Below are 23,797 nucleotides of genomic sequence, written 5' to 3'. Positions count from 1 at the left end.
TGCGTGATCTCTCATGTTTCGGACAGCAGAACGATCGCGCGGTCGGCCGAATTATTGTGTTCTGCATTGCGCGGCCGGTAATAAAATTAATCAGTTCAGTGCGTGATCTCTCTTGTTTCGAAGCGGGCTTGGTAGTCATATGGCTACTGCTTCTGCCTCATACGCAGGAGGTCGTAGTTTCAATCCCAGGTCCGTTCCATTCTCCTACTTTGTATCTTTCTCTTTATTTCTCATGTTCTATCAATCGCTAGAACTGGAAATGGACTTCCATACCGTTTCCATTACTATTCCTTTACCTTCAACTTGAGTATTCTAACAGTAATCTGCTAGAATTGGAAATGAACTATAGAGCTCGTTTTCTACATCCAATTAGAAATTCCATCAGCTACCTTCTCCTATCTATCACATTGGCAGCTCGTTAACCAAGACGGACCTCTGCCTCTCCAACCTAACCCAGAAATTCCAACGAATTCCGCATGAACTCAAGGCAAGTGCAGAGGTATATTCGGCTTGCAGTGGGCGAGTAATTGCATCATCATTTCCTCCCCCTTCCCTACATTGACTTGCATTCTGACGTGGCAGGCGCCAGTATGACCTAACAAATGAGATCACCAGTTCTTGTACATTGAAGATGTGTGCTAGTCCCAAGCAAACATCTGTTGGTTCCCTGTGCAAGAACAGCTGATCTGGTCATAATGGAGTAGCAACTACGAGCAGTCAAGCTCAAGCTCAAGCTCAAGTTTATCGTAAATAATCAAAAGTTTCAATAAAATTTACGGGCTTGGTGGCCATATGGCTACCACTTCTACATCATATGCAGGAGGTCGTTCTATTCCTTCTACTTTGTATCTATCCTTATATTTCTCATGTTCTAGCAATCGCTGGAACTGGACATGGGCTTTCATACCATTTCCATCTTCTATCCTATATTTACAGAATTCAAAATGAGCAAAAAAGCTCGTTTCGGCATCCAATTAGAATATACCACCCGACCAGTTAGTCATAACAAAATTTTATCAGAATTATATCAATATGTGTTACAAATTACAAACTTGCAATAATGTTGTTATAAATTCTCTGTCAAAGATAGAGGAAAGGTTTCATGATCGTCATAACATGATTATAACATAATGTGTTATGTTTATTTTTAACAAACAAAATTGCCTACTTTTTTGATAGATGAAAACTGAGAAAAAACGAAGGTACTGAAGGTAATAATGCAATCAACATATTTCATGTTAATCTGTTGATTGCAATACTCAAATTAAATCATGAAAAAAATGTTACTTAGGACCTTTTGAAAAGTTAAGCGAGCATTCAAAGTTGAACCAGCTGGACTAAGTTAATTGCCTACATTATGGATAATCATAATCTTTTCAATAACATTATTTGTTACAATATAAGCTATTTTCACCACTTTTTATGTAACACATTGAGTTATATTTTTGTTCAATTAATAACATATTTAGTAATATTTTTGTTAAAACTAGAAGAGATTTTGTTACATTTTTTGTTATTTTAACTACTACATGTTTTATAACAACCGCTGTTATAAAAAACTGCTGTAACAGAATAACAAGTTCTGATATAAATCTGTTACTATCTACTGGTCGGGCACACTTTCATTAATATCACACTGGCAAACCGTTGAGCAAGACGAACTTCTGCCATAGAACATAACCCCAAAAATTCCAATAAAATTCCACATGAACTAGTGCCGAGCGCAGAGGTATTCTTGGCTTGCAGTGGAAGTGGAAATTGACAAATTACTGGAGAGTTTCAGAGTCGATTGATGTATAAATCTCCATTGAAAGATAAAGGCTCTTTTAAGTTTCACTTGTCATAAGACGAGTTCGTACAATCCCATTTAATTCCACCACTTAATTGTGCCTTGATAGATACGTATTTCGACCTCAACAGTAAGGTCGTCCTCAGTGTCTCGTACTTGACTCGACTTGAGGTCGAAATACGTATCTGTCAAGGTACAATTAAGTGGTGGAATTAAATGGGATTGTACAAACTCGTCTTATGACAAGTGAAGACATTCCACTAAAAAGCTAAAAATAATTTTCTTAACAAGCTCTTTTAAGGTACAAAATCTTACATGATTTCGTGGCGGTCCCCAATTTCGGATTCTAATTTGACACCCAGTAACACTTCGGCTAAGACGTTGTCCAACGTTGACGAATGCAATTTTTTATACGCGTGTGAAAAAAGGTTTCACTGGTACCACTCGGATCGAACGTGCTTATTTTGACGCATGTGGACATATTTAGTGTGGTTGTCATTATGGTTTTATTTTTTTCAAAATTTGTATGACCCTAATTAATTGGATATTATTTGGCAACTCGACAGTACGAAAACCTTTGTTTTCATTAAATATAAAACAAATATTCAATAAAAAAAAATGTATGAACCCTCCGAGCCACAGTTGTCCGCTCATCCTCAAGTCCAAACACCTTGTTTTCCTTTGCTCCAGTTCACTTGTATTTGTCCGCTTTTCCATCACATATATCTGATTGAAATACCACTCAGGTATTTTCTCCAAAGACACACAGCAGTTAGCAGAACGACCCTGAGACCTACCAGCCACCGGTCAAGTTTCTGAGAGTATATCTCTACGATTGTACGACAATTCCCCGAAAACCAATTCCCCGAATGCAATTTTCCCGAATGCAATTTCCCCGAATAACAATTCTCCGAATGTAACATTTCCCCGAATGTAACATTTCCCCGAATGTAACATTTCCCCGAATGAAACAATTCCCCGAATGAAACAATTCCCCGAATGTTACATTTCCCCGAATACTTCTCTCTTCTTTTTGAGTGCGGCACAAAGCGATTGGAGGATTTCTGATCCGGAGGTTGCGAGTTCGATTCTCGGTTCGGCTTAGGATGCTTTCGGGTGAGAAGTATTTTCGGCTCTTTGAGCACAGTGTGTCCATTGCACTTGCCACACAAGACATTCATGCAACTGGCAGGCACGGGAAAGCTTTCAAAAACTGTGGAAATGCTAGTAGAACTAAGTTGAAAAACAGCCCAAGGCAAAGTAAAGAGATATTGCTTTCTTTAAATGTATTAGTATCCTTGGTATGATGAATTCATCTGCCCGGTTTAAGGCAAAAGGAAGAAACAATGTCTTCCTCAAATGAACACATTTGCCCGGTATAAGGCAAAGAAGATAGATAGTCCCTTCTTTAAATGAAATCGTTTGTCTGAAATAAAGTGAATCAATGAGACAGTGCCTTCTTTAAATGATCCCGTCTACCCGATGTAATGCTAATGGACTCGCTATAAACTCGTCTATCCAGTATAAAACGTCTCGAGAGAGGACGTCTATCCATAATAAGGCAAGAAGAGGAGATAATTCGTTCACTATAGGAGCGCGCTTGCCAGATATATTAAAGGATTGATTTGGAGCAATTATATGTTTCAAAACTGCTGCTAATTTTTAGAACAATCTAAAAAAAGCCTAATGCTATTCTGAGTAAATGAATTCGGCAAAATGTTTGTCGATAAAATTTTATACATTCAATACATATTGCTTTTATATTTTTTCCTTATTCTAGCTAAATTGGCATCAAAATTCATTCATATTTGCATTATTTCGAGCTAACGCATATTTCTGAAGAAGGGTCCACATCTACCATTGCTTTACTTCGTGGAAATGATTTTTTTTAAAGATGAATTACATCCATATTATCTTATTTCGGGCAGATACGTGTTATTAAATATAGAATAATAATAATAATAATAATCTGGGGAAACACTCCCTAAAGAAGCGACGCATTTACCATTGCATTAGTCCGAGCAAATTCATTATTTTTAAAGAAGGAATCACATTCACCATTGCCTCAGTCCGGGCAAACGCAATATTTTTCTTTAAAAGGATTCACATCGACCATTGCCTCAAACTTCTTAAGAAGGTATTTACAGGACAGGAGTTTAATTTCGAAAATAAAAATTTATTTACCAAAAACGCTTTCAATCGGAATTGCCGTTTGCGATTCTGCTTTAAAAAACACAGCCGTTGTTCGACTATTATAGATCAAAAAGCACCTTGGAAATCATTCTACCCTGATATTTTTATAATTTAAAAACACATCTTGGAGGATCAAGAATATCCAATACTACCAAAGGATATTGAGCGGATGAACGTAGCATAGTTACGGTTTACTTTGTAGATTGGACACTAGTGATACTCATGTTTTTCTTTTGATCCTTATTCAAATTGCTATCAGAAATCAAGGAAGGTGTGATCCTTGATTTCAATCTAGGATAAAAATCACGAAATCGAGGATTACTACTCCTGGTCACGCCCACGCCCATAATGTCCAATAAGACACACTTGAACGTATCGTTAAACGCTGCTTTTTTTCGGACGCATACAGTCGATTGCGAAGATGTGTTTGTAAGAGGTACTATGTTTTCGGGGAATTGTTCCATTCGGGGAAATGTTACATTCGGGGAATTGTTACATTCGGGGAAATTGCATTCGGGGAATTGTTACATTCGGGGAAATTACATTCGGGGAAATTGCATTCGTGGAATTGGTTTTCGGGGAATTGTCGTACAATCTATCTCTACTACAAATCATCAAATCGATTGTACGACAATTCCCCGAATAGCAATTCCCCGAATGCAATTTCTCCGAATAACAATACCCCGAAGGCTCCACCCCACTACCCCGAATGCCAGTAGCCCGAATGCCATTACCCCGAAGGCCACTACCCCGAATGGGACAGTACCCCGAAAGCCATCACCCCGAATGGGACACTATCCCGAAATCCATTACCCCGAAAGGCAATTACCCCGAAAACATTTAGAATCTATAGTATTCTATTATTATGTTTAACACCAACGTATATCGATGAATCGCAACAGTGTTTAACCAACCAGTTTGACCAACAGTTTTCATTTTTCTTCTAATTAGCTTTAATTGTCATTCATGTCATTATAGCCTGAAGTACTATTCTACGAAATGGAGTAAGAGATCCTTTTTCCAACAGAACGCGTTTTCCCTGTATAAGGTAAACAGAGGAGATGATGCCTTGTTTGAATGAACGAGTTTGCCCGGTATAAGGCAGACAGAGGAGATGATGCCTTCTTCAAATGGACGTGTTTGTCCGATATAAGGCACACAGAGGAAATTATGCTTTGTTTGAATGAACGCGTTTGCACGGTATAAGTTAGACATAGGAGATGATGCCTTCTTTAAATGGACGGTTTTGCCTGGTATAAGACAGACAGAGAAGATAAAACCTCCTTTTAATGAACGTGCTTAAACCTCGATAAGGCACACAGAGGAAATACTGTCTTTTTAAAAGTAACGTCTGATCGATAGAAGGCGAAACGAGATGATGTCTTCTTTAAGTTAACGCAACTTCCTGAAAACAAACAAGATTTCCCTTTCTCTCACTCTCATACATAAACCCCCTTACTCACTCACTTCCTCTGTCTCACTAATTATTACTCATTCACCAACTCTTATTCATTCACCTACTATTACTTACTTAACTACTCTTACTCACTAATCCACTTTTACTCACTCATTTACTCTCAATCATTTGCTCTCTCTTTCTCGCTCACTCTTACTCACTCACTCTTACTCGCTCGCTCACTAACTCTTACTCGATCACTCACTCTTACTCACTCACTTAATCACTCACTTACTCTTACTCACCCATTCACCCCCTCGTCGATTTTGAGATTTAGACCACGCTTCATCCAGAATCCTTTGCTTTTATTACAGCGACCAAGGAACAACTTCTACCTTGTTGCCCTAGTAGCCATGCTGACGTGGACCACAATTGCCTTCAACTCTCTGTATTGTGCATGAAAACGTGCTGCATAATCTCCCCCTGCCATTCAGGAATCTTGAAGAGTGCCATACGAAGTGGAACGGGATCTCACGGAGTAAGAATACTTAGTTCCATACTGCATTGAAACAATTTCAATTCCAATTATTGTTCATTCATATGAAATATGAATAAACTTTTGTTGAGTAACATTTTTTTCATTGAAATGAAGTATAAACTTGAAATAATTACTAATTCGGGGTACTGGCTCATTCGGGGTAGTGTCCCATTAGGGGTAATGGCATTCGGGGTAGTGACTCATTCGGGGTTGTGGCGTTCGGGGTAGTGGCCTTCGGGGTAATGGCATTATGGGTAATGGAATTATGGGTAGTGTCGTAGAGTCTACCCCGAATGTAACATTTCCCCGAATGTAACATTTCCCCGAACGTAACAATTCCCCGAATGTAACATTTCCCCGAATGCATCTCCCTTCTTTTGAGTGAGGCACAAGGCGATGGGTATTAAGTAAGCCATGCGAGCAAAGTCGTATGATTGCCGATCTGGAGGTTGCGAGTTCGATTCTCGGTGTGGCCTAAGATGCTTCAGGATGAGAAGCATTTTCGGCTTCTTGTGCACAGTGTATCCATTGTACTTGCTACACAAGACATTCATGCAACTGGCAGGTACCGGAAAGCTTGCGATAACTGTGGGAATGTCTTCTTGAAATGAACGCGTTTGTCCGGTATAAGATGACAGTAGGACATAATTCCTTCTTTAGATGATAGCATCGCCCTGTATTAGGGTAAAGGAAGTAATAACTTTTTCCTCAAATGAACACATTTGCCCGGTATAAGGCAAAGAGGATAGATAGTCCCTTCTTTAAATGATCGCGTCTGTCCGGTGTAATGAGAATGGAGGAGATAATGCCTTCTTTAAATTAAGGTCTCTCGAGACATAAATTCTGTCCGCAATATAGCAAAAAGAGGAGATAATTCGTTTACTAAGCAAGTACCACGCTTGCCAGGTACAATAAATGATTGATATGAAGCAATTATATGTTTCAAAACTGCTGTTATATTACACCAAACTTATCTAAGAAAATGCTTATTTGTTTAATATAACATTCTGAAAAACGGCATTCTTCCAAAGGTCATTCTGAAAAAGGTAGAATCCATCAAAAGTCACACCGCGAAAGTTACAGACCGCCTAATGCCATGTTGAGAAAATGAATTCGGCAAAATGTTTTTCGGTGAAATATAATACATTTAATACGTATTGCGTAATAAGGGATCTCATATATTTTTTTCCTTATTATGGCCAAATTCGCCTGCATCAAAATAAGAGATCAGATTAGTCCTTATTCTCATTCTCAATTCATTCATCTTTGCATTATTTCTAGCCTATTTAACGCCTGTTTTTGAAGGAACACATCTACCGTTTTCTTATTTTATAAAACTGCCTTCTTTTAAAGAATGCATCACATCCCCCATTATCCCCCATATTCAGGACAGATACAGGTTATAAAAGAACGAATAATAACATTCATTATCTGGTGAAACACCCACTGAAGAAGGGACACATTTACCGTTGCATTGTTCCGAGCAGATGCATTCTTTTTAAAGAAGGAATCACATTCACCAATGCCTTTTTCCGGGCAAGCGCATTATTTTTGTTTACAAAGATTCACATCCACCATTGCCTTATATATTTGAAGAAGGTATATGCAGGACAGAAGTATGATTCCGAAGATAGGAAAAATAGTTACCAAAAGGCTTTCAATCAGAATTGCAGTTTGATACTTATAGGAAAAAAACTACCTTAGAGAACACTGTACTCTGATGATTGTACGACAATTCCCCGAATAACAATTCCCCGAATGCAATTTCCCCGAATGAAATTTCCCCGAATAACATTTCCCCGAATGTAACAATTCCCCGAATGTAACAATTCCCCGAATGCAACATTTCCCCGAATGCAACATTTCCCCGAATTGTTTCCATAGTGCAGATAAAACTAAACTGAAAAAGAAATCTGCGTCCTTTTACGTAAAGTCCCATAATTGGCGTTTGACATAATTTTGAGCTGCAACAAAAGTGAGGATCGCGAGACAATTTGCTTAAAAATTGTAAAAAAATAAGATTGTTGGTCATTGGGCCGAAGACCATTATGCCGAACCGTCATTAGGCCGAATGAGGAGTAAGAAGTGAGAAATTAATAAAAAGTGAGATGTGAAAAGTGAGATGTGAGAAGTGAGAAGTGAGAAGTGAGTAGTGAGCAGTGAGTTGGGAGTAGTGAGTAATGGGAAGTGAGAAGTGAGACATGAGAAGTGAGAAGTGAAAAGTAAGAAATGAGAAGGAAGTACATAGTAAGAAGTGAAAAGTGTGGAGTAAGAAGTGAGAAGTGAAAAATATGATGCGAGAAGTGTGAGTGAGGAGCGAGAGAAGGCGAAATACGAAGTGAGATGTAGGAAGAGAGAATGGAATAATGAGGAAGGAGAATAGAGATAAAGGAAGAAAATTAATCCGTTTTCCGGTATAAGGCGAAGGAAAGGTATAAAGCTTTTTTTATTGATAATAGCTTCGCCCGGTTTTAGGGGAAGACGAGTTATAATGCCTTCTTAAAATGAACACATTTGCCCAATATAAGACAATGAGGGTAGATGGACCCTTCTTCAATTAAACACGTTTGCCTGAAGTAAAGCGAAAAAAGGAGATAATGCCTTTCTTAAATGATCACGTCTAGGCAGTATAAGGACAATGGAGGGGATATTGTCTTCTTTAAATGAACACGTCGATTAATTCGATTTTTTTTTTGGTCTATATAATTGATATTTATTGCTAGATGCGATCTCATATATCATATCTATTCCGGCCAATCTCGTCTACATCAAAAGAAGAGACTACGTTTATCATTACCTTATTGCAGGCAAATTCCTTCTTCTAAAAAGGTAATTTCATTCTATCATTCTATCATTCTATTCTTGGGAAACACCTACTTCCAAAGTAGAGATCAAAGTAATCCGTTGCGTTATTCCGAGTAGATGCATTATTTTTAAAGAAGGGATCACATTCACCATTGTCTTATTCCGGGCATACGCATTTTAATTTTTTGAGGATTCACATCCAAGATTACATCCCAGCAGCACACATGTTCCACGTGGTGACTGCAACTCACATGTAACCAGACTTGGTTACAATCAAGTTGCTGCAACCAGTTTTGCCTGACTTGTGCTGCTCGGGCAGTAACTTCTTAAGAAGGGATAGACCTTACGTATGACAGGAGTTTGATTTCACAAATTTTGACCATGATGTTTTCAATCGGAATTTCTGTTCGCGATTCTACTCCATCAAAGAAATTCAGCCTTTGTTCGACTATTTTAGAAAAATAAAATTAATAGGAAAACACTCTATTCTAATATCTTTATAACTTGACAATAAGGAAGATCAAGGGCATACAATACTATCGGAAGATTTGATCATGTTCGGTATTTCCAAAGAGACACTCTAGAATAAAATCTTTGAACGCTGCTCTGTTCGGACGCTTATAGTCGATGACAATTATGTGTTTGCAAAAAGTACTTTATTTTCGGGGATTTGTTACATTCGGGGAAATGTTACATTCGGGGAATTGTTACATTCGGGGAAATTGCATTCGGGGAATTGTTACATTCGGGGAAATTGCATTCGGGAAAATTGCATTCGGGGAATTGGTTTTCGGGGAATTGTCGTACAATCAACAACACATCTTGGAGGATCAAGAACTACAAATACTACCAAAGGCTATTCAGCTGATAATTTCCAATAAGACACTCTTGAATGTATTTTTAAACACTGCTTTTTCGGACGCATACAGTCGATTGCGAAGATGTGTTTGCGTTTGCAGGTATTTTATTTTCGGGGAATTGTTCCATTCGGGGAAATGTTACATTCGGGGAATTGTTACATTCGGGGAAATTGCATTCGGGGAATTGGTTTTCGGGGAATTGTCGTACAATCCATCAAATCATTGTTTTCCATGTTACAAACCAACCTCGAGTTCACTTCCCCAACGATATTTCTTCAATTGTCTTCATGAATTGTCTTCGATTTGTCCATGAAACAAGCTATATTCAAGGAATAGCAGATCATTTTCGAAAAATACCTATTCCTCATATTTTTGTAATAATTGCAATAATAGATATTTCACTGTTCTTGCATCAACGGAACCACTGGCTTCGGTGTTTTCAAAGAGCATATGACCACCTTCCGAAAACTTCAAGAACCGTGTTCGGTTTATGTTGCTGAGTTGGCAGCAATTAGCTTCGCTCTGGAGATAATTTTCGATAAGCACATATAGACCATGGTCTATTATGCATAATTTCATCTTCTCGGATAGTCTTAGTTCTATTGAAGCATGACACAACAGAATACACGTATGTTACCATTTTTGTCTTACATTCACAGGTATTTGCAAAAAAATCCCAAAAATAACCTTTTTTCAGGCCGCCGAGTGAACTATCCCTTTAAGGTAAGTCTAGACTTAGCAATAGAGTTGTTTTGACCAGAGAAAAATATCAATACTGGCTAATACCGAAATATCGGTTTACACAAAAGTGGTCAACACTTCACCGACCCTCACAAACCAGTCAAAAAGGCGTTTGATGCGGCAGAACCCTTAACAAATAAAATGTGCAATAGGTTTCACAATGATTTTAGAAAAAAGCCCAAGGTACATAACATACTAAACACGAATAATCGCTTAAGAAATTTGTTCAACAGGAACGAAAAAATATAAATTAGCTTGATAATCTTGTCATTTGTCACGTTCAACGTAGTGAACAAGAGGAGGATTAACTCGAATGATCTTTCTTAAAACAAATAAAAGTTTTACAGCTTCTTTTTCACAATCCTGCACCGAAATCGACCGTTCAAAAGCGAACTCTTTCTGTCACTTCATTCAAGTCCGCCATAAAATTGATGGAGCTTAAAATTGATCACCCGGCCCCATTGCATCTATTTCTGTAGGTGGTCGTGTCCGCCCCCATCCCACAAGCGATGAAAACAAAAGCATTTTTCAATTTCAAACTACATGTTGCTAACAACATTCTTCCGATCCTCAACCGATTGCGGTTGCCCTGCTTGACAACATGTTGGCCTCCGGCGGCATGAAATTTACGAACCTCGTAAATAGACCGCGGTGAGAAAACACATCAAAATCCGAGCGTTACGGTTATATTTGCGCCACCGCCGGGAGGGGAAAACAAATCAGGCGAACTGAAAAATGATGTGCCGTAAGCGTCCTCCTGAAAAGTTAACTTCCTGCGGTTTCTGAGCGGTTCATAAAGATCTGTTTTTGTTTCCGAACACGGGAACATGCATCGCAACTTAACTTTCAGAAAATTGCCGCCAGATGTTTTCAGTACCACCTTCATGGGTTCGCCGATCCTAGTTGGCTGGTTCTGCACTGAATTAATTTTCTCGCACTTTTTTCCACTTGGATGCTTATCATTACTCCCGTTCTCCCAATCACTGATTTTTGTTTATTTCTTCAAAATACTGAAGATGTTTCTACATCTGCACCAACACTACATTTGGGGAAAAAACAAATCACTGAGCTTTTCCACCAATTTAAACTCAATCACGCTTCACTTGTTTTTTCTCATCACGCAAACCGCTCAAATGTATTTATTTTCGTTTTCCCATGCTTTGCGCTGATTCTCCAATTTTCCGTTTTAATTGCTACCCACTAGACGGTCAGCAGCGGTGCGGTAGGTGGCACTGTACTCCGGATCGACCACCCAGTTCAAAAAAGATTTCACTTCACACTCACTTCAACTAACAACGGTCACCCAAACGGTTCCTATACTACAAATGTATTTGACTCTCTGGCACTGACTGGCCTACTGCAGGAGGTGGACCCGCGACTTCTGGGTTCTGTGAGCCAATAGCGATCACCACCCAACCACTTGCTTGACGTTCGGTACCGAGTTTGTGTGCTTAGCGAGCGGTAGAACAAGAGGATAAAAGTGGGCATTGCTTTCCCGTAGTTGCTGATGCTGCTGTTACCAGGCTACCAAATGTAATAGTTTCTCGTATCCAAGGGAGAGTACAGCGTTTTTTTCGATTTTTCTTTCCCCGATAGTGATTAGCTAGACATGGTGTGATGGGTTCATGCATAGATAAATTGCATGTAAAGATCTCTACGATTGGTTCCAAGGATTCATTACTATTAGGGCGGATCCAATGCAGGGACAGGCGAAAAACATCTCGTTTAGCGCGCTCAGAAATACGACCTATTTGGGCTTCTTTATGTGAGCTGGTAAGACGTAATTTTGACTATTTTTCATGGAAATCACAAGGAACTATTTTTCATGAAAAGCCTGAAGAATCTTCCACGGAAGTTGCGAAGATTTTTTTAATATTAAAATTCTGAAAAAACTTCACGTAGAACTTCAGGGGACTTTGTGATGGTTAATTTTGTAAAAATCGAACAACTTGATTCACCCTAGCTTCCATCACTGCACGACACTAACTAGACGAGCATCGTGTGTAACTGGCGCAAGTAAATCTCAGTCAAGTGTAGACAGCGGGGGTGAAATCCACTTTCCGCATTCACAAAATATAACTGAAATAAACAAACAAACTCATTGGAACGAAACTGACCGGCCGATTTGGAGTTCTGATGTTTGATGGCGCCAATGTTTTTCTGCTTCTTTGATGTGTCTATCGGAATAAATCCTGGCTCATGAATATTTTGATAGATGCTGACGAGGACGGGTGGCGATGGAGCCCCATACGGTTCGCATGCGAGTGCGGTGTTGATTCGTTGTAATGAGATATTTGCTCTACTCGGATGAGCAGTCAGTGGTGTCGAGAGAAGTATGCTGTTTTAGTTTCGCTCGGAGTGGAAGCGTAATGGGCAAACTGATGAACTGATTTGACTGATGGATGGTGTATGGGGAGATGATTATGAGGGCACATAATGAAGTGATTTGATTGACAGCTAAACTGAGGGTGGAGTTTTCGGCCCAGGTGAAACCACGATGCCACGGCACTTGTTGACATATTGACAGATCGTTTCAGCACTAGAGAAATGACTTCAATGCGGCAGTAGTTGGGATAATTTTAGAAATGCAATCAATTGATAAATTTATAATTTATACAGCAGAGAATTCTCATACATATTTTTTGGCTATAGGACTATAGAACGAGGATTATACTACGCGTGAGTATGTATTGCATAAAAAAATATGATCTCTATTGAATATGGGACCTTCAGTTTGATTTGTTTTAGCAAAGGACTAGGATTGCCAGTTTACGAATGACAAGTTTCAAGACAGGCCAAGTTGCAGTAGAAAGGATAGCAGGAACTTTGTTCAAGGGCTTGACGACTCCTCCTCAGGTTTTTGCGAGTTGTGGGGTTTGCCTTGGACATGATGGGGTTAGAAAGTGGGCTCTATTAAACGTCACTATTCAAAATATTGGAATTTGCATGTGATTAACAAGTGGTTGGACAATTCACATGAATTACACTGGATTCTGTTTTCACACGATTTACATTTTCTAAATGTGTAACGCATATTCATTGTCATGTGATGTCATTATAATGTTTACTTGGTCCGCTACTAACGCCATTAAAATATTTGCAGTCAGCATGCGGTTATGTTTTGTGATTAGAGAAAATTCTTCTCGGATCAATTTTCTCTTGCATAATTTGAGAGAAAACTTCACTTGAATGCTTCTTATTTCTAATTAAGTAATTCCATTAGCCATTAATCGTTATTGTCGTGACGAATAGGGATCGGCGCTTCCCGCTGCCCTTCGTCGGAATACTGTAGGCCTGCCGATAGTAGAGCTGTGCGCCGCGGCCGCCGACGATTTTTATGCGCCGCCGCCGCCACCGTTTTTGACCGGCGCGCCGCTGTAATTTTTTGACCGCGCCGCCGGTGAATTTTGAGCGAGCCGTTGAAATAATTTAAATTCTGTAGCCTGGGGGTAGTTTTGGGAATTTATCCTCCTCTCCAATTTGTTAGAAGAAAAATTCCGTTTACCCTTATACATTTGAAAAATTTCGGCTGCGCCGCTGAAAAGAACATTTACGCTCAACCGTCTTTTTATGTCACTTTGTTGTTAGGATGCAAAATGATTTTTTGTTAAGATTACTTGTTTTTCATTTAATTGATCTTCGAATTCTTTTAAATATGATACATGGCAATCCGCGGACCCAAATTAAATTGATTAATTAACTATGTTATCGCCAGGTTCGTTTCAGGTCTTCCAATATTTTCCTGGAGAGATCTCAACGCGTAAACTAATATCTTACGGTCTATATATCAATATTCCTAGTGATTTGTGAATCAAATTGGACATACATTCAACATGTGTTCCATTACAGGTAACCCAAGAATTCCGCGATCTTAAGGTCTATACGGGTAATGAAAGATCTATTAGCTCCTTCTTGAAATTTAACCTCTTGTTTGAGGGTTATCCAAATTGATTATTTGGATCACATAGAACATGAATCGTTTTTGGACATATCTAAGATCCAATAAGGCGTAAACTCAAGGAAATTCTCGGAAGACCTGCAATAAAATAATTTTTGAGCGGATATCCAATTTGGATCTATGGAATAAAAAGCGCACCAATTTTCAAGGTTTCCCCTAAGACGCTCAACACTAATTAAGCATCCATTGTGAAAAAGAGATAATAGCCTTTTGGGTACGCGAGCAGACCTTCCTGCCTAAGCTTCAGGGAATTCTTGGATGAACTGGGATGGAAAACTCTCATCAAATTCATTTCTATGGATCACAGTCAGCATAAACGAATACAAATAAAACTTGCAGCCTTCAAGGAGCTCAAAGCCTACATACTTCAGGCAATTCTTGTATGGACTGGGATGCATATTTTTCCTATATCGGTAGGGATGAGTCTTTTCTAATTATTATAAAAATTGAAAAACGATCCGTTGCGCTTAAAATTTTATTTGCTAAAGAGAAGCTTAGAAAATGAAAAGATTCTGGATCAATGTATTTTAAAGACGTGGGGCCCAAAGTCGGGCAGAAACATAATTCCTAGTTGCTTAATTGAACGCAATTTTAGAAAATATGATTGATTAACTGATGACATACATGATGTAATATGCCATCAATTGGTTCGATACGGTAAACAGCACAGCATTTCTGACAATAACAAAATCATCGTTGAGCCATTTCGTACATAAGAGAGCTAGAAATATTTTTGAGCAACTTTTTTACATAACTAGTAATATAACGCCCCTGGTGGTCATATGGCTACCACTTCTTCCTTATACGCAGAAGGTCGTGAGTTCAGTCCCAGGCCTGTTCCATTCCTCCTACTTTGCATCTTTTCATATATTTCTCATGTTCTAGCAATCTCTAGAACTGGAAATGGGTTTTCAAACCGTTTCCATCTTCTATCCCTATACCTACAACTTGATTAGTTCTAGTAGTTAACTGTTAGAATTCGAAATGAGTAAAAAAAGCTCGTTTCGATATCCAATTAAAATATACCAACTGGTCAACCACGGAGTAGCAACTACGAAATGCATGGGCATCATGCTCGTGCTTTTAACATAACTGGTAACCCTCCAGATACATTTTTAGCTAACCCTTCATAGGAACTTTCTTCTCCCGGAACTCTAGAAAGTTCATTTCTGGGATTCTGAAATTTCGGGAACTCCGCCACCAGCGATTCTTTCTGCAGAAGTTCTGGGGATTCAAGACTCCTCCAAGAAGTCGGGAGTCCCCACACTAAGAGTTTTGAGGAATTGCTCTGTTAAAAATTTTGGATTCTTTAATTCAGAGAAATTCTTTTCCCAGAAAATTTTCAAGATTCTTTCTTCAGCAATTCTGGGAAACTGGTATTTCAATAGTACAGGGTTTTACCTTCTGTAGGAGTTCTTGAGAATTCCTACCCATGAGTTTTGATCATTTATTGCTTCAGAAATAATGGGGAATTCTACTTCCAAGGATTTCGGGACTTTGGCCCCTGCAGACTGTTATTATGAAGGGGTACGGTCGTTTGGCTGAAACTTATTCGGCCGAAAGCCATTTGGCCGAATGCCATCAGGCCGAAAGGGTCATTAGGCCGAAAGGGTCGTTTGGCCGAATGGGTCATTTGGCCGAAAGGGTCGTTGAGCCGAAAGGGTCATTTGCCAAAGGGGTAATTTGGCCGAAAAGGTCATTTGGCCGAAAGGGTCATTTGGCCGAAAGGGTCATTTGAAAAGTGAGAAATTAGGAATAGGAAAAGTGACGTCTAACTTCTCACTCTTCATTTTTCTCTTCTCACAGTAAAAAGTGAGAAGCGCAAAAGGAGTGAGGACCCTTTTGGTCAAATGACCCTTTCGGCCAAGCGACCCTTTCGGGCTAATGACCCTTTCGGCCAAACGACCCTTTCGGCCAAATGACCCTTTCGGGCAAACGACCCTTTCGGCCAAGCAACCCTTTCGGCCAGATGGGTTTCAGCCTAATGGTTTGTTCGGCCTAGTGGCATTCGGCCAAATGGCTTTCGGCCGAATGGGTTTTGGCCAAACAACCCTTCTCCGTTATTTTTCCTTAATTTTGAACAATTTCTCTATGACTCCAGGAAGTTCCTGCTCCATGAATTCTGGGAAACTGATTTTCCAATCATTCTTGGTTCTTCCATCTCAGGTGGTCTGAGAACTTGCCCATTCAGGAGTTATGGGGAATGAATTCACCAAAACCAAAACCATCGCCTTCCTTCCAGCAACGCAGGTATTCTTTTCTCTCACTGGAAATCTCCCCCAGCTATTTTGGAGAAATTCTCCTCCAGGAATTCTAGGAACTAAAGAACTCTAAGGAACTCTAAGATTAGTATTTTTGGAGAATTCCTTTTTCAGAAGCTCTGGGATATTCCAATTCTAACGCATTGTTCCATCTCTTTGATTTTAATTCATCCCCATCTATTCTACAACGACTTTTTGCAGCACACTTTCGAGGCACAAATTAACACAAAAATTGAAGATTGATATGTCCTGTTTAATTGTATTGATGTGTTTCTTATGAATTCTGATTGCTGTATTATGAGCATATTTGTTTGTACATATAATAATTAGATTTGGGGACATTTTTATCCTTATAGTCTTTGAAACATAAGAAATAAATTATATATATAAATTATATTTCTCCCACAATAATTCCTTCTACAGAAATTCTCCTAAATACTCATTTAGGAATTTTGCCCCTCCAAAGGTTAGGGCAATTTCTCTCGCACGAATTTTGTAGAATCCCTCCCCCAGAAATTAAAATGAATTCCTCCTTAAGGAATTTGGAGGAATTTATCCTTCGATGATCCCGGCGAATTATTCACCTCATCCTAACTCTGGGGAATTCCTTCCTCTCGAATTATGAGGATATCTTCTCCTATGAATTATAGGAAATTTCTTCTCCTTGTATTCTGGGGAATTCTTTCGATAGGACTTCTAAAAAGTTTCTTCTTCAAGAATTCCTGTGAAATTGTGGAAGAGGGAGTGGTTTATACTCCCAGTTTTTAATTCACTCCAAGAATTCCATATCTATGAGTTTTAGAGATTCCCTTGTCCAGAAGTTCCAAGATATGAATAATACGTGTCCCAGAATTTCTGTATGGGGAACTCATGGAAAATTTCCATCATCAGTTCCTGTATATTTTTGTAGGATTTTCTGACCTTCAGGAATTTTGTCATCTGATCTTTTTTGTTTACATTACATCCTCCATTTGAAAATTTCTGTATTGCAGCTTGGTGTTCATCAAGCACTTCTACAGTTTCTAACTGCGAGGTTTCTAAGTAGATTCACTTTTTACTGTGTCTTAACACGAGGATGCGCATAGGTATAGGGAAGAACAAAAAAACTTACACTGTACCATGAAATGGATCTAGTCACCTTCTGTATGGCCTTGCTTTGTGGCCGCCAGGCTAATGAATTAAGGATTTTTGATAGTATTTTCACTAGGAATTAAGATTTATGAAGGGATTTCAAGAAGAATTTCTGGAGAGAAAGTAATGAAATTCCTAAAGATTTTTTTAAAGGAATCTCAGGTGCATTTTCTCATTATATTCCTGAAGGATTCTTTAACAGCGTACAATATAAATTATGCTTATTGCCATTAATGCACGAGACATGCAAATAATATTACAAAAAAACAATCGTTCTTCAACACCGAAGAAATTTTGAATCGCGCCGATCCGAGCCGCCGCCGCCGCCGCCGAAAGCAACCGCGGCGTGACGCCGGCTAAGCCGCCGCCGCCGATAGAAAATTGCGTTCACGCCGCCGCCGGTTCAAAGTGGATCGGCGCAGCCGATAGTCCGAATGGCAGAGGGCGGTCCCACCATCGGAGCATGGCTGCCTCCTCAGCCTCCTAGTTGGACTGCTACGGATGCTTTTTTTTAACGAAGGTAATGGAAATCTGCGACCACGTTCTGATTGATGGACGGCACTTCTCCGACATTATCGACGTCAGGACATATCGTGGCGCTAACATCGACTCTGACCACTATCTGGTGATGGTTAAACTGTGCCCAAAACTATCCGTCATCAACAATGTTCGGTACCGACGACCGCCGCGGTACGACCTAGAGCGACTGAAGCAACCTGATGTCGCCACTGCATACGCGCAGCATCTCGAGGCAGCGTTGCCGGAAAAGGGTGAGCTCGATGGGGACTGCTGGAATACAGTCAAAGCAGCCATTAACGACGCAGCGGAGAACAACGCCGGGTATATGGGTCGAAGTCGACGGAACGATTGGTTCGACGAAGAGTGCAGACAGATTCTGGAGGAGAAGGACGCAGCGCGGGCGGTCGCGCTGCAGCAAGGTACCCGGCAGAACGTGGAACGTTATAGACGGAAGCGAAGACAGCAGACCCGCCTTTTCAGGAGAAGAAACGCAGCCTGGAAGAAGCGGAGTGCGAGGAGATGGAACAGCTGTGCCGTTCTCAAGATACACGCAAGTTCTATCAGAAGCTCAACGCATCCCGCAAAGGCTTCGTGCCGCGAGCCGAAATGTGCCGGGATAAGGATGGGAGCATCTTGACGGACGAACGTGTGGTGATCGAAAGGTGGAAGCAGCACTACGAGGAACATCTGAATAGCGCTGAGAGTACAGGCAGTGAATGTCAAGGCAGCGGAGGAGATGACTACGTCAGTTCAGCGGACGATGGAAGCCAACCAGCCCCCACCTTGAGGGAAGTTAAGGATGCCATTCAACAGCTAAAGACCAATAAAGCAGCTGGTAAGGATGGTATCGGAGCTGAGCTCATCAAGATGGGCCCGGAAAAGCTGGCCACTTGCCTGCACAAACTGATAGTCAGAATCTGGGAAACCGAACAGCTACCGGAGGAGTGGAAGGAAGGGGTTATATGCCCCATCTACAAGAAAGGCGACAAACTGGAGTGTGAGAACTTTCGAACGATCACCATCCTTAATGCCGCCTACAAAGTGATATCCCAGATCATCTTCCGTCGTCTGTCACCATTAGTGAACGAGTTCGTGGGAAGTTATCAAGCCGGCTTCGTTGACGGCCACTCGACAACGGACAAGAGCTTTACTGTACGGCAAATCCTTAAGAATGCCGTGAATGCCAGGTCCCAACGCACCATCTGTTCGTTAATTCCAACGCGGCATACGACAGTATAGACCGCGTAGAGCTATGGAAAATTATGGACGAGAACAGCTTCCCTGGGAAGCTTACCAGACTGATCAAAGCAACGGTGGATGGTGTGCAAAACTGTGTGAAGATTTCGGGCGAACACTCCAGTTCGTTCGAATCGCGCCGGGGACTAAGACAAGGTGATGGACTTTCCCAGCTGTTTCAACTTTCCCTGGTGTAGAAAAACAGAAAATTCTTCTTCTTCTTCAATTCAAATTTTATTGTTTGAAATTGCTAATATCTCGTTAGTGTTTGGATTTTTTTAAAGCATGTGCAATTTTGGCATTATTCAGATAAACTTTATGTTTATTTTTCGCTTCTACACTGATTAACGTAATCATGGCATATTTTTAATATTTTATTTTACTCATATATAGAGAACCGTATTCTATGCTGAGGATAATATTTAGTTTAAACACGAAATGCACAACATATTTTATTATGAGGCTATCATAGATATTTTTATCTTCCTCCAGTCTTTATCAATGTAAATAAAAACGGCGTCAAGACTAAAATGAAATTTGGAAAAATCTGATCAATCTACCTAGCGTAAACATTGAATTCCTTGTAAATTATTGAAAAATAGTATTTTGCGCATAATTGTTGAGCCGATTTGACCAATTTACAATAACAAACAATGATCTCATATACTTTACATTTACATCGTAATGAATACCTCCATAATCAACGAAACAAAAGAACGAGGGAAAAATGCTATGAATATTTGCGCCTGAATATAAACGTGAGAAACATCATGTGTAAATCTGATACCCCAATCGGAACCATTTATACACCTACATGTCACAATATTTTCCAGCAGATAACAACTTCCCACCAGCACGTTTCAATTAAAGCGATAAATTGTGACACAAATGTTACCAGCATTATCCCGCGAAAATACAACTTCCTAAATTTCACTTACGCAGATCCACATAGCACTCGCAGCTTCCGGAGTCGGTGGTAAGACAATCGATGTTCATCGCCTATCCTCTGTCGCCCCAACCACCGCCGGCACATAATTCCCGCACTTCCTTTTATCGTTTCGCTCCGCCGCTTTTCTCCCCAACTGTGGCCAATAACAACTGTCACAGATGGGAGGAAAAACTAATAAAACAGCCCACTTGAGCACTTGGTCTGCACGGCATGCGACTTCCAACGACCGCGTCGTCGTCGTCGACGTTGGTCTTTGTTTTCGCCAGCTGCTGAATACCCTACCGAGCAAAGAGCAACTGAGAGCATGTGTGGTGATGATCGGCATGTCAAGCTCATCACTTCCATCGTCAACTCGCAGGGCAGCACAGTGTTTTCCGAGGCGTAAAACCGTGATTGAAATGTGTTTAACTCTAGATTGGGTTACAGAATTTATGTATGCTGAACCATTGGTTTATAAAATTGTGTAGAATGCAAACAAGAAATGCTGAAAGTAGCAACCAAATCGAAGGATGTACAATAAAGAAATCAGACGCCCCTTTTGAACAAAAAACAAAACAAACCAAGTTGATAAAATGCTTTCCTAAAAGTGTTACGCCAAAATAAAGAAAATTTGATATAATCAAACATAGATATTGGATTTGAGAACCAACCTCGAGAGAAATCTTGGAAAATATGTATAAATACACTTTTTGGACTTTAAGCCAGATTTAAGGAATGCTTACCGATTAAAAGGTTCCTTGCATATTCTTGCGAAAAGTCAAAAATCTTTGAATATTATTAGAACCATAATTCTTTGCTCTTCTTGATTAGAAAAGTCTATATGGGAAAAGGTTTAAAAGCCTTATACAAAAACTGTGACAAACTGCTTGGCAGAGACCATAAATAATTTTAAATATATAATTTAGCTAAGTCAATTTTGAATATGTTATTTATTGTCTGTATGTATTTTGAGTTCATTCAAACGTTGAAATGAAATCGATTTCAAAAAAATTTTATGCAACTATTTTAATTGGGTATAAATGTCTAATATGTTCCTGCGCAACGATTGGTTTCGATAATATTTCCTTTTTGTAGCAATGCAGGTATGCGTCTTGTCGTAAATTATTCTCTTTACAATTTCCCCCATTTTCTGAAATAGTGGATTTAATACACCGAGCATATGAAATTTTCACATTCGATCATATATTTACGCCTTAGAAAACACTGTTCACCGTTCGCTCTAAATTGACTTTAATGTCTTCTTCGAATGATGATACTGCTGCTGCTACTTTTTTTTTCGATCGGTGAACACAATATAATACGATTCACACCCAATCCGCGAGCGAGCGAAACGGTAAAACAAAAACGCACGTGTTAATGTTGTCACATGCCACCGCGGCCGGCCCACTTGTCACGCATCACGCCACGTCGCGACCGACGCACGCCGCGGCAGACACTTTGAGATCTCAATTTTTTTCGAAAGGAAAAACGGCAGCAAAGAAGCCGGTGTGAAAAATACGAACCAACCAGCACCACTTGTTCGCCGGAGGAGACTAACAATCCGATCGTTGCGGATGCCGGGGACGCTTCTGCGAACTGCTGCTGCTGCTGCATCAGCATGCCACTGCCAGCGTGGTAACTGGGAAGATAGGGGACTGAGGTCCGAGAAAGGGTGCTTGTTTATGCCTTGGCTCACTCAGTCCCAGCATGCCTCGCTGTTGTGGATTGTCTCAGCAGGCGGGTGAAAAATAGTTGGGCCTACTCGACGAATGAATCGATCGAGGACGTTTGTCTGTTTGGAATGTGAGATTTTGACATTTGCGGATTTCACTGTTGCTTGGAAACTGCATCGATCATTCTTTAATTAATTATGCATCATGCTCGTAGCATACTTTGCGTCAAGATGTAAACTATGCTGGCAAAATTATAAATCATTCGTGATTTTGGGTCGTACACAAATTATTTAAGGAATTTTTCTAAGGTTTTTAAACCACTCTCAAGTATCACCGCATGTAAGATGTTTTCATGCAAATTATATTTTATTTATACACACTTTGCAAAACCATGTAAATTTAAGTGTTGTTGAATGCACATAAAAAGGGCGATTCATTCGCCCAGTCAGTGATTGTTTCAATTCCTAACAATTCTTTATAAGAACTTAAGCTTCCATATTTTTTGTATAATAATCTCAGAAAATCGTATATGCCCAGTTCTTATACGGGTTTTGGTAGGTTCTTATACAGAATTGTTAGAAAATCTAACATTTGCTGGTTGTGTGTTGGACTTCACTTTACGACCGTATTTACGACCGACTCCTGACGGAATCCAAGTTTCAAAGTGCTCGCGTTTTCGGGGGCACACCACTCGATTGTGCGTTGCTTCAGTATCGAGTGGTGTGCCCCCGAAAATGCGAGCACTTTAAAACTTGGATTCCGCCAGGAGTGACCTTAATATTACATGACACTACAAATCATAATTTACATTCGATCACGTGAAAATTTTACTTTCTAAACTTTAGTCGCATGTTTCTACAACTTTGCCTAACTATTTGAATTACACTAGCTATGGAGCTAAAGCGATATAATTTGATATAAGAAATTATTTAAATTTGGTTAACATGTAGTATAAGTAACTGCAATCAGAGCGCTCATGGCGACGAAGCCTCAATGAAGAAATAAAAGAAGTCGACCGAAATCTAACCTGGCAACACGTTAAAGCGATAGCTGGACATCGCTCAGGATGGTGAATTTTTCACCAGAATCACTGGAGGTAAATCAAAGCGCTTTAGCTCCGTAACTAGAGATATTTTGTTTATTATCGTTGTAGAAAAAATGGCTCTCAAAATTCACTATACGACACATTTTGGGCAATGATTTTTTCACGCAGCAGTGAAAAACAAGTCAAAATACATTATTAGCACCGATGAGCCATCCCCACCAAAATGGTTGGGTTTTCAATGGAATCTGTCACGGTGTATGTCTTCCTGAAGCAGTTTATTATCGAAAAAGCTTGCGAAAAACGTCGCTGCTTGGATTCAATCTCTGTGCACTTTAGGGTTCCCCCAAACACACGCGATGCGACAGTCGCGACGCGATTTTATCGCTTGGCAACAGTGATTTTGTCGCCGTTGGTATGGAAGCGTAAATAGCACATTGCCTGCAGCGACCCAACGATAGAATCGCGGCGGCTAGTTGTCCTTTCGACCTTTTTGTCCATTCGATCGGTTGACAGAGAGCTAGCTATTTAGCTCATTTGGCCGATTAGGTCATCTGCCGAATAGGTCATTAGGCCGAATCGGTCATTGGCTGAAAATGTCTTTTGGCCGAATTGATCATTTAGCAGGAAGGGCCATATAGTCGAAACTTGGCTAAACGGGTCTTATGGTAAAAAATGTAGTTTGGTCGAAAAGTGTTCCAGCTGAAAGGTAAAAACTAAAAGGCGC

General features: G+C 39.9%; 1 protein-coding gene across 5 annotated transcripts in view; it reads right to left on the bottom strand.

Annotated features, from left to right (window-relative positions):
* The window catches only part of LOC134224399 (band 7 protein AGAP004871-like), a 190,616-nt gene that overhangs the window by 15,843 nt on the left and 150,976 nt on the right, over positions 1 to 23,797 (bottom strand). Inside the window, exon 1 of one of the 5 annotated variants that reach the window (XM_062703722.1) lies at positions 20,366 to 20,664. The exons of the other annotated variants lie outside the window; for them this stretch is intronic. Within the exon in view, the coding sequence (XP_062559706.1) occupies positions 20,366 to 20,423 (58 nt within the window). The 5' untranslated portion in view covers positions 20,424 to 20,664. Of the gene's footprint in view, positions 1 to 20,365; positions 20,665 to 23,797 lie in introns of those variants that run through there. 5 annotated transcript variants of the gene reach the window in all.

This window comes from Armigeres subalbatus, chromosome 3 (genome assembly GCF_024139115.2).
Source record: "Armigeres subalbatus isolate Guangzhou_Male chromosome 3, GZ_Asu_2, whole genome shotgun sequence".
Taxonomy (NCBI): domain Eukaryota; kingdom Metazoa; phylum Arthropoda; class Insecta; order Diptera; family Culicidae; genus Armigeres; species Armigeres subalbatus.
This window is presented reverse-complemented; position numbering and strand designations above follow the sequence as displayed.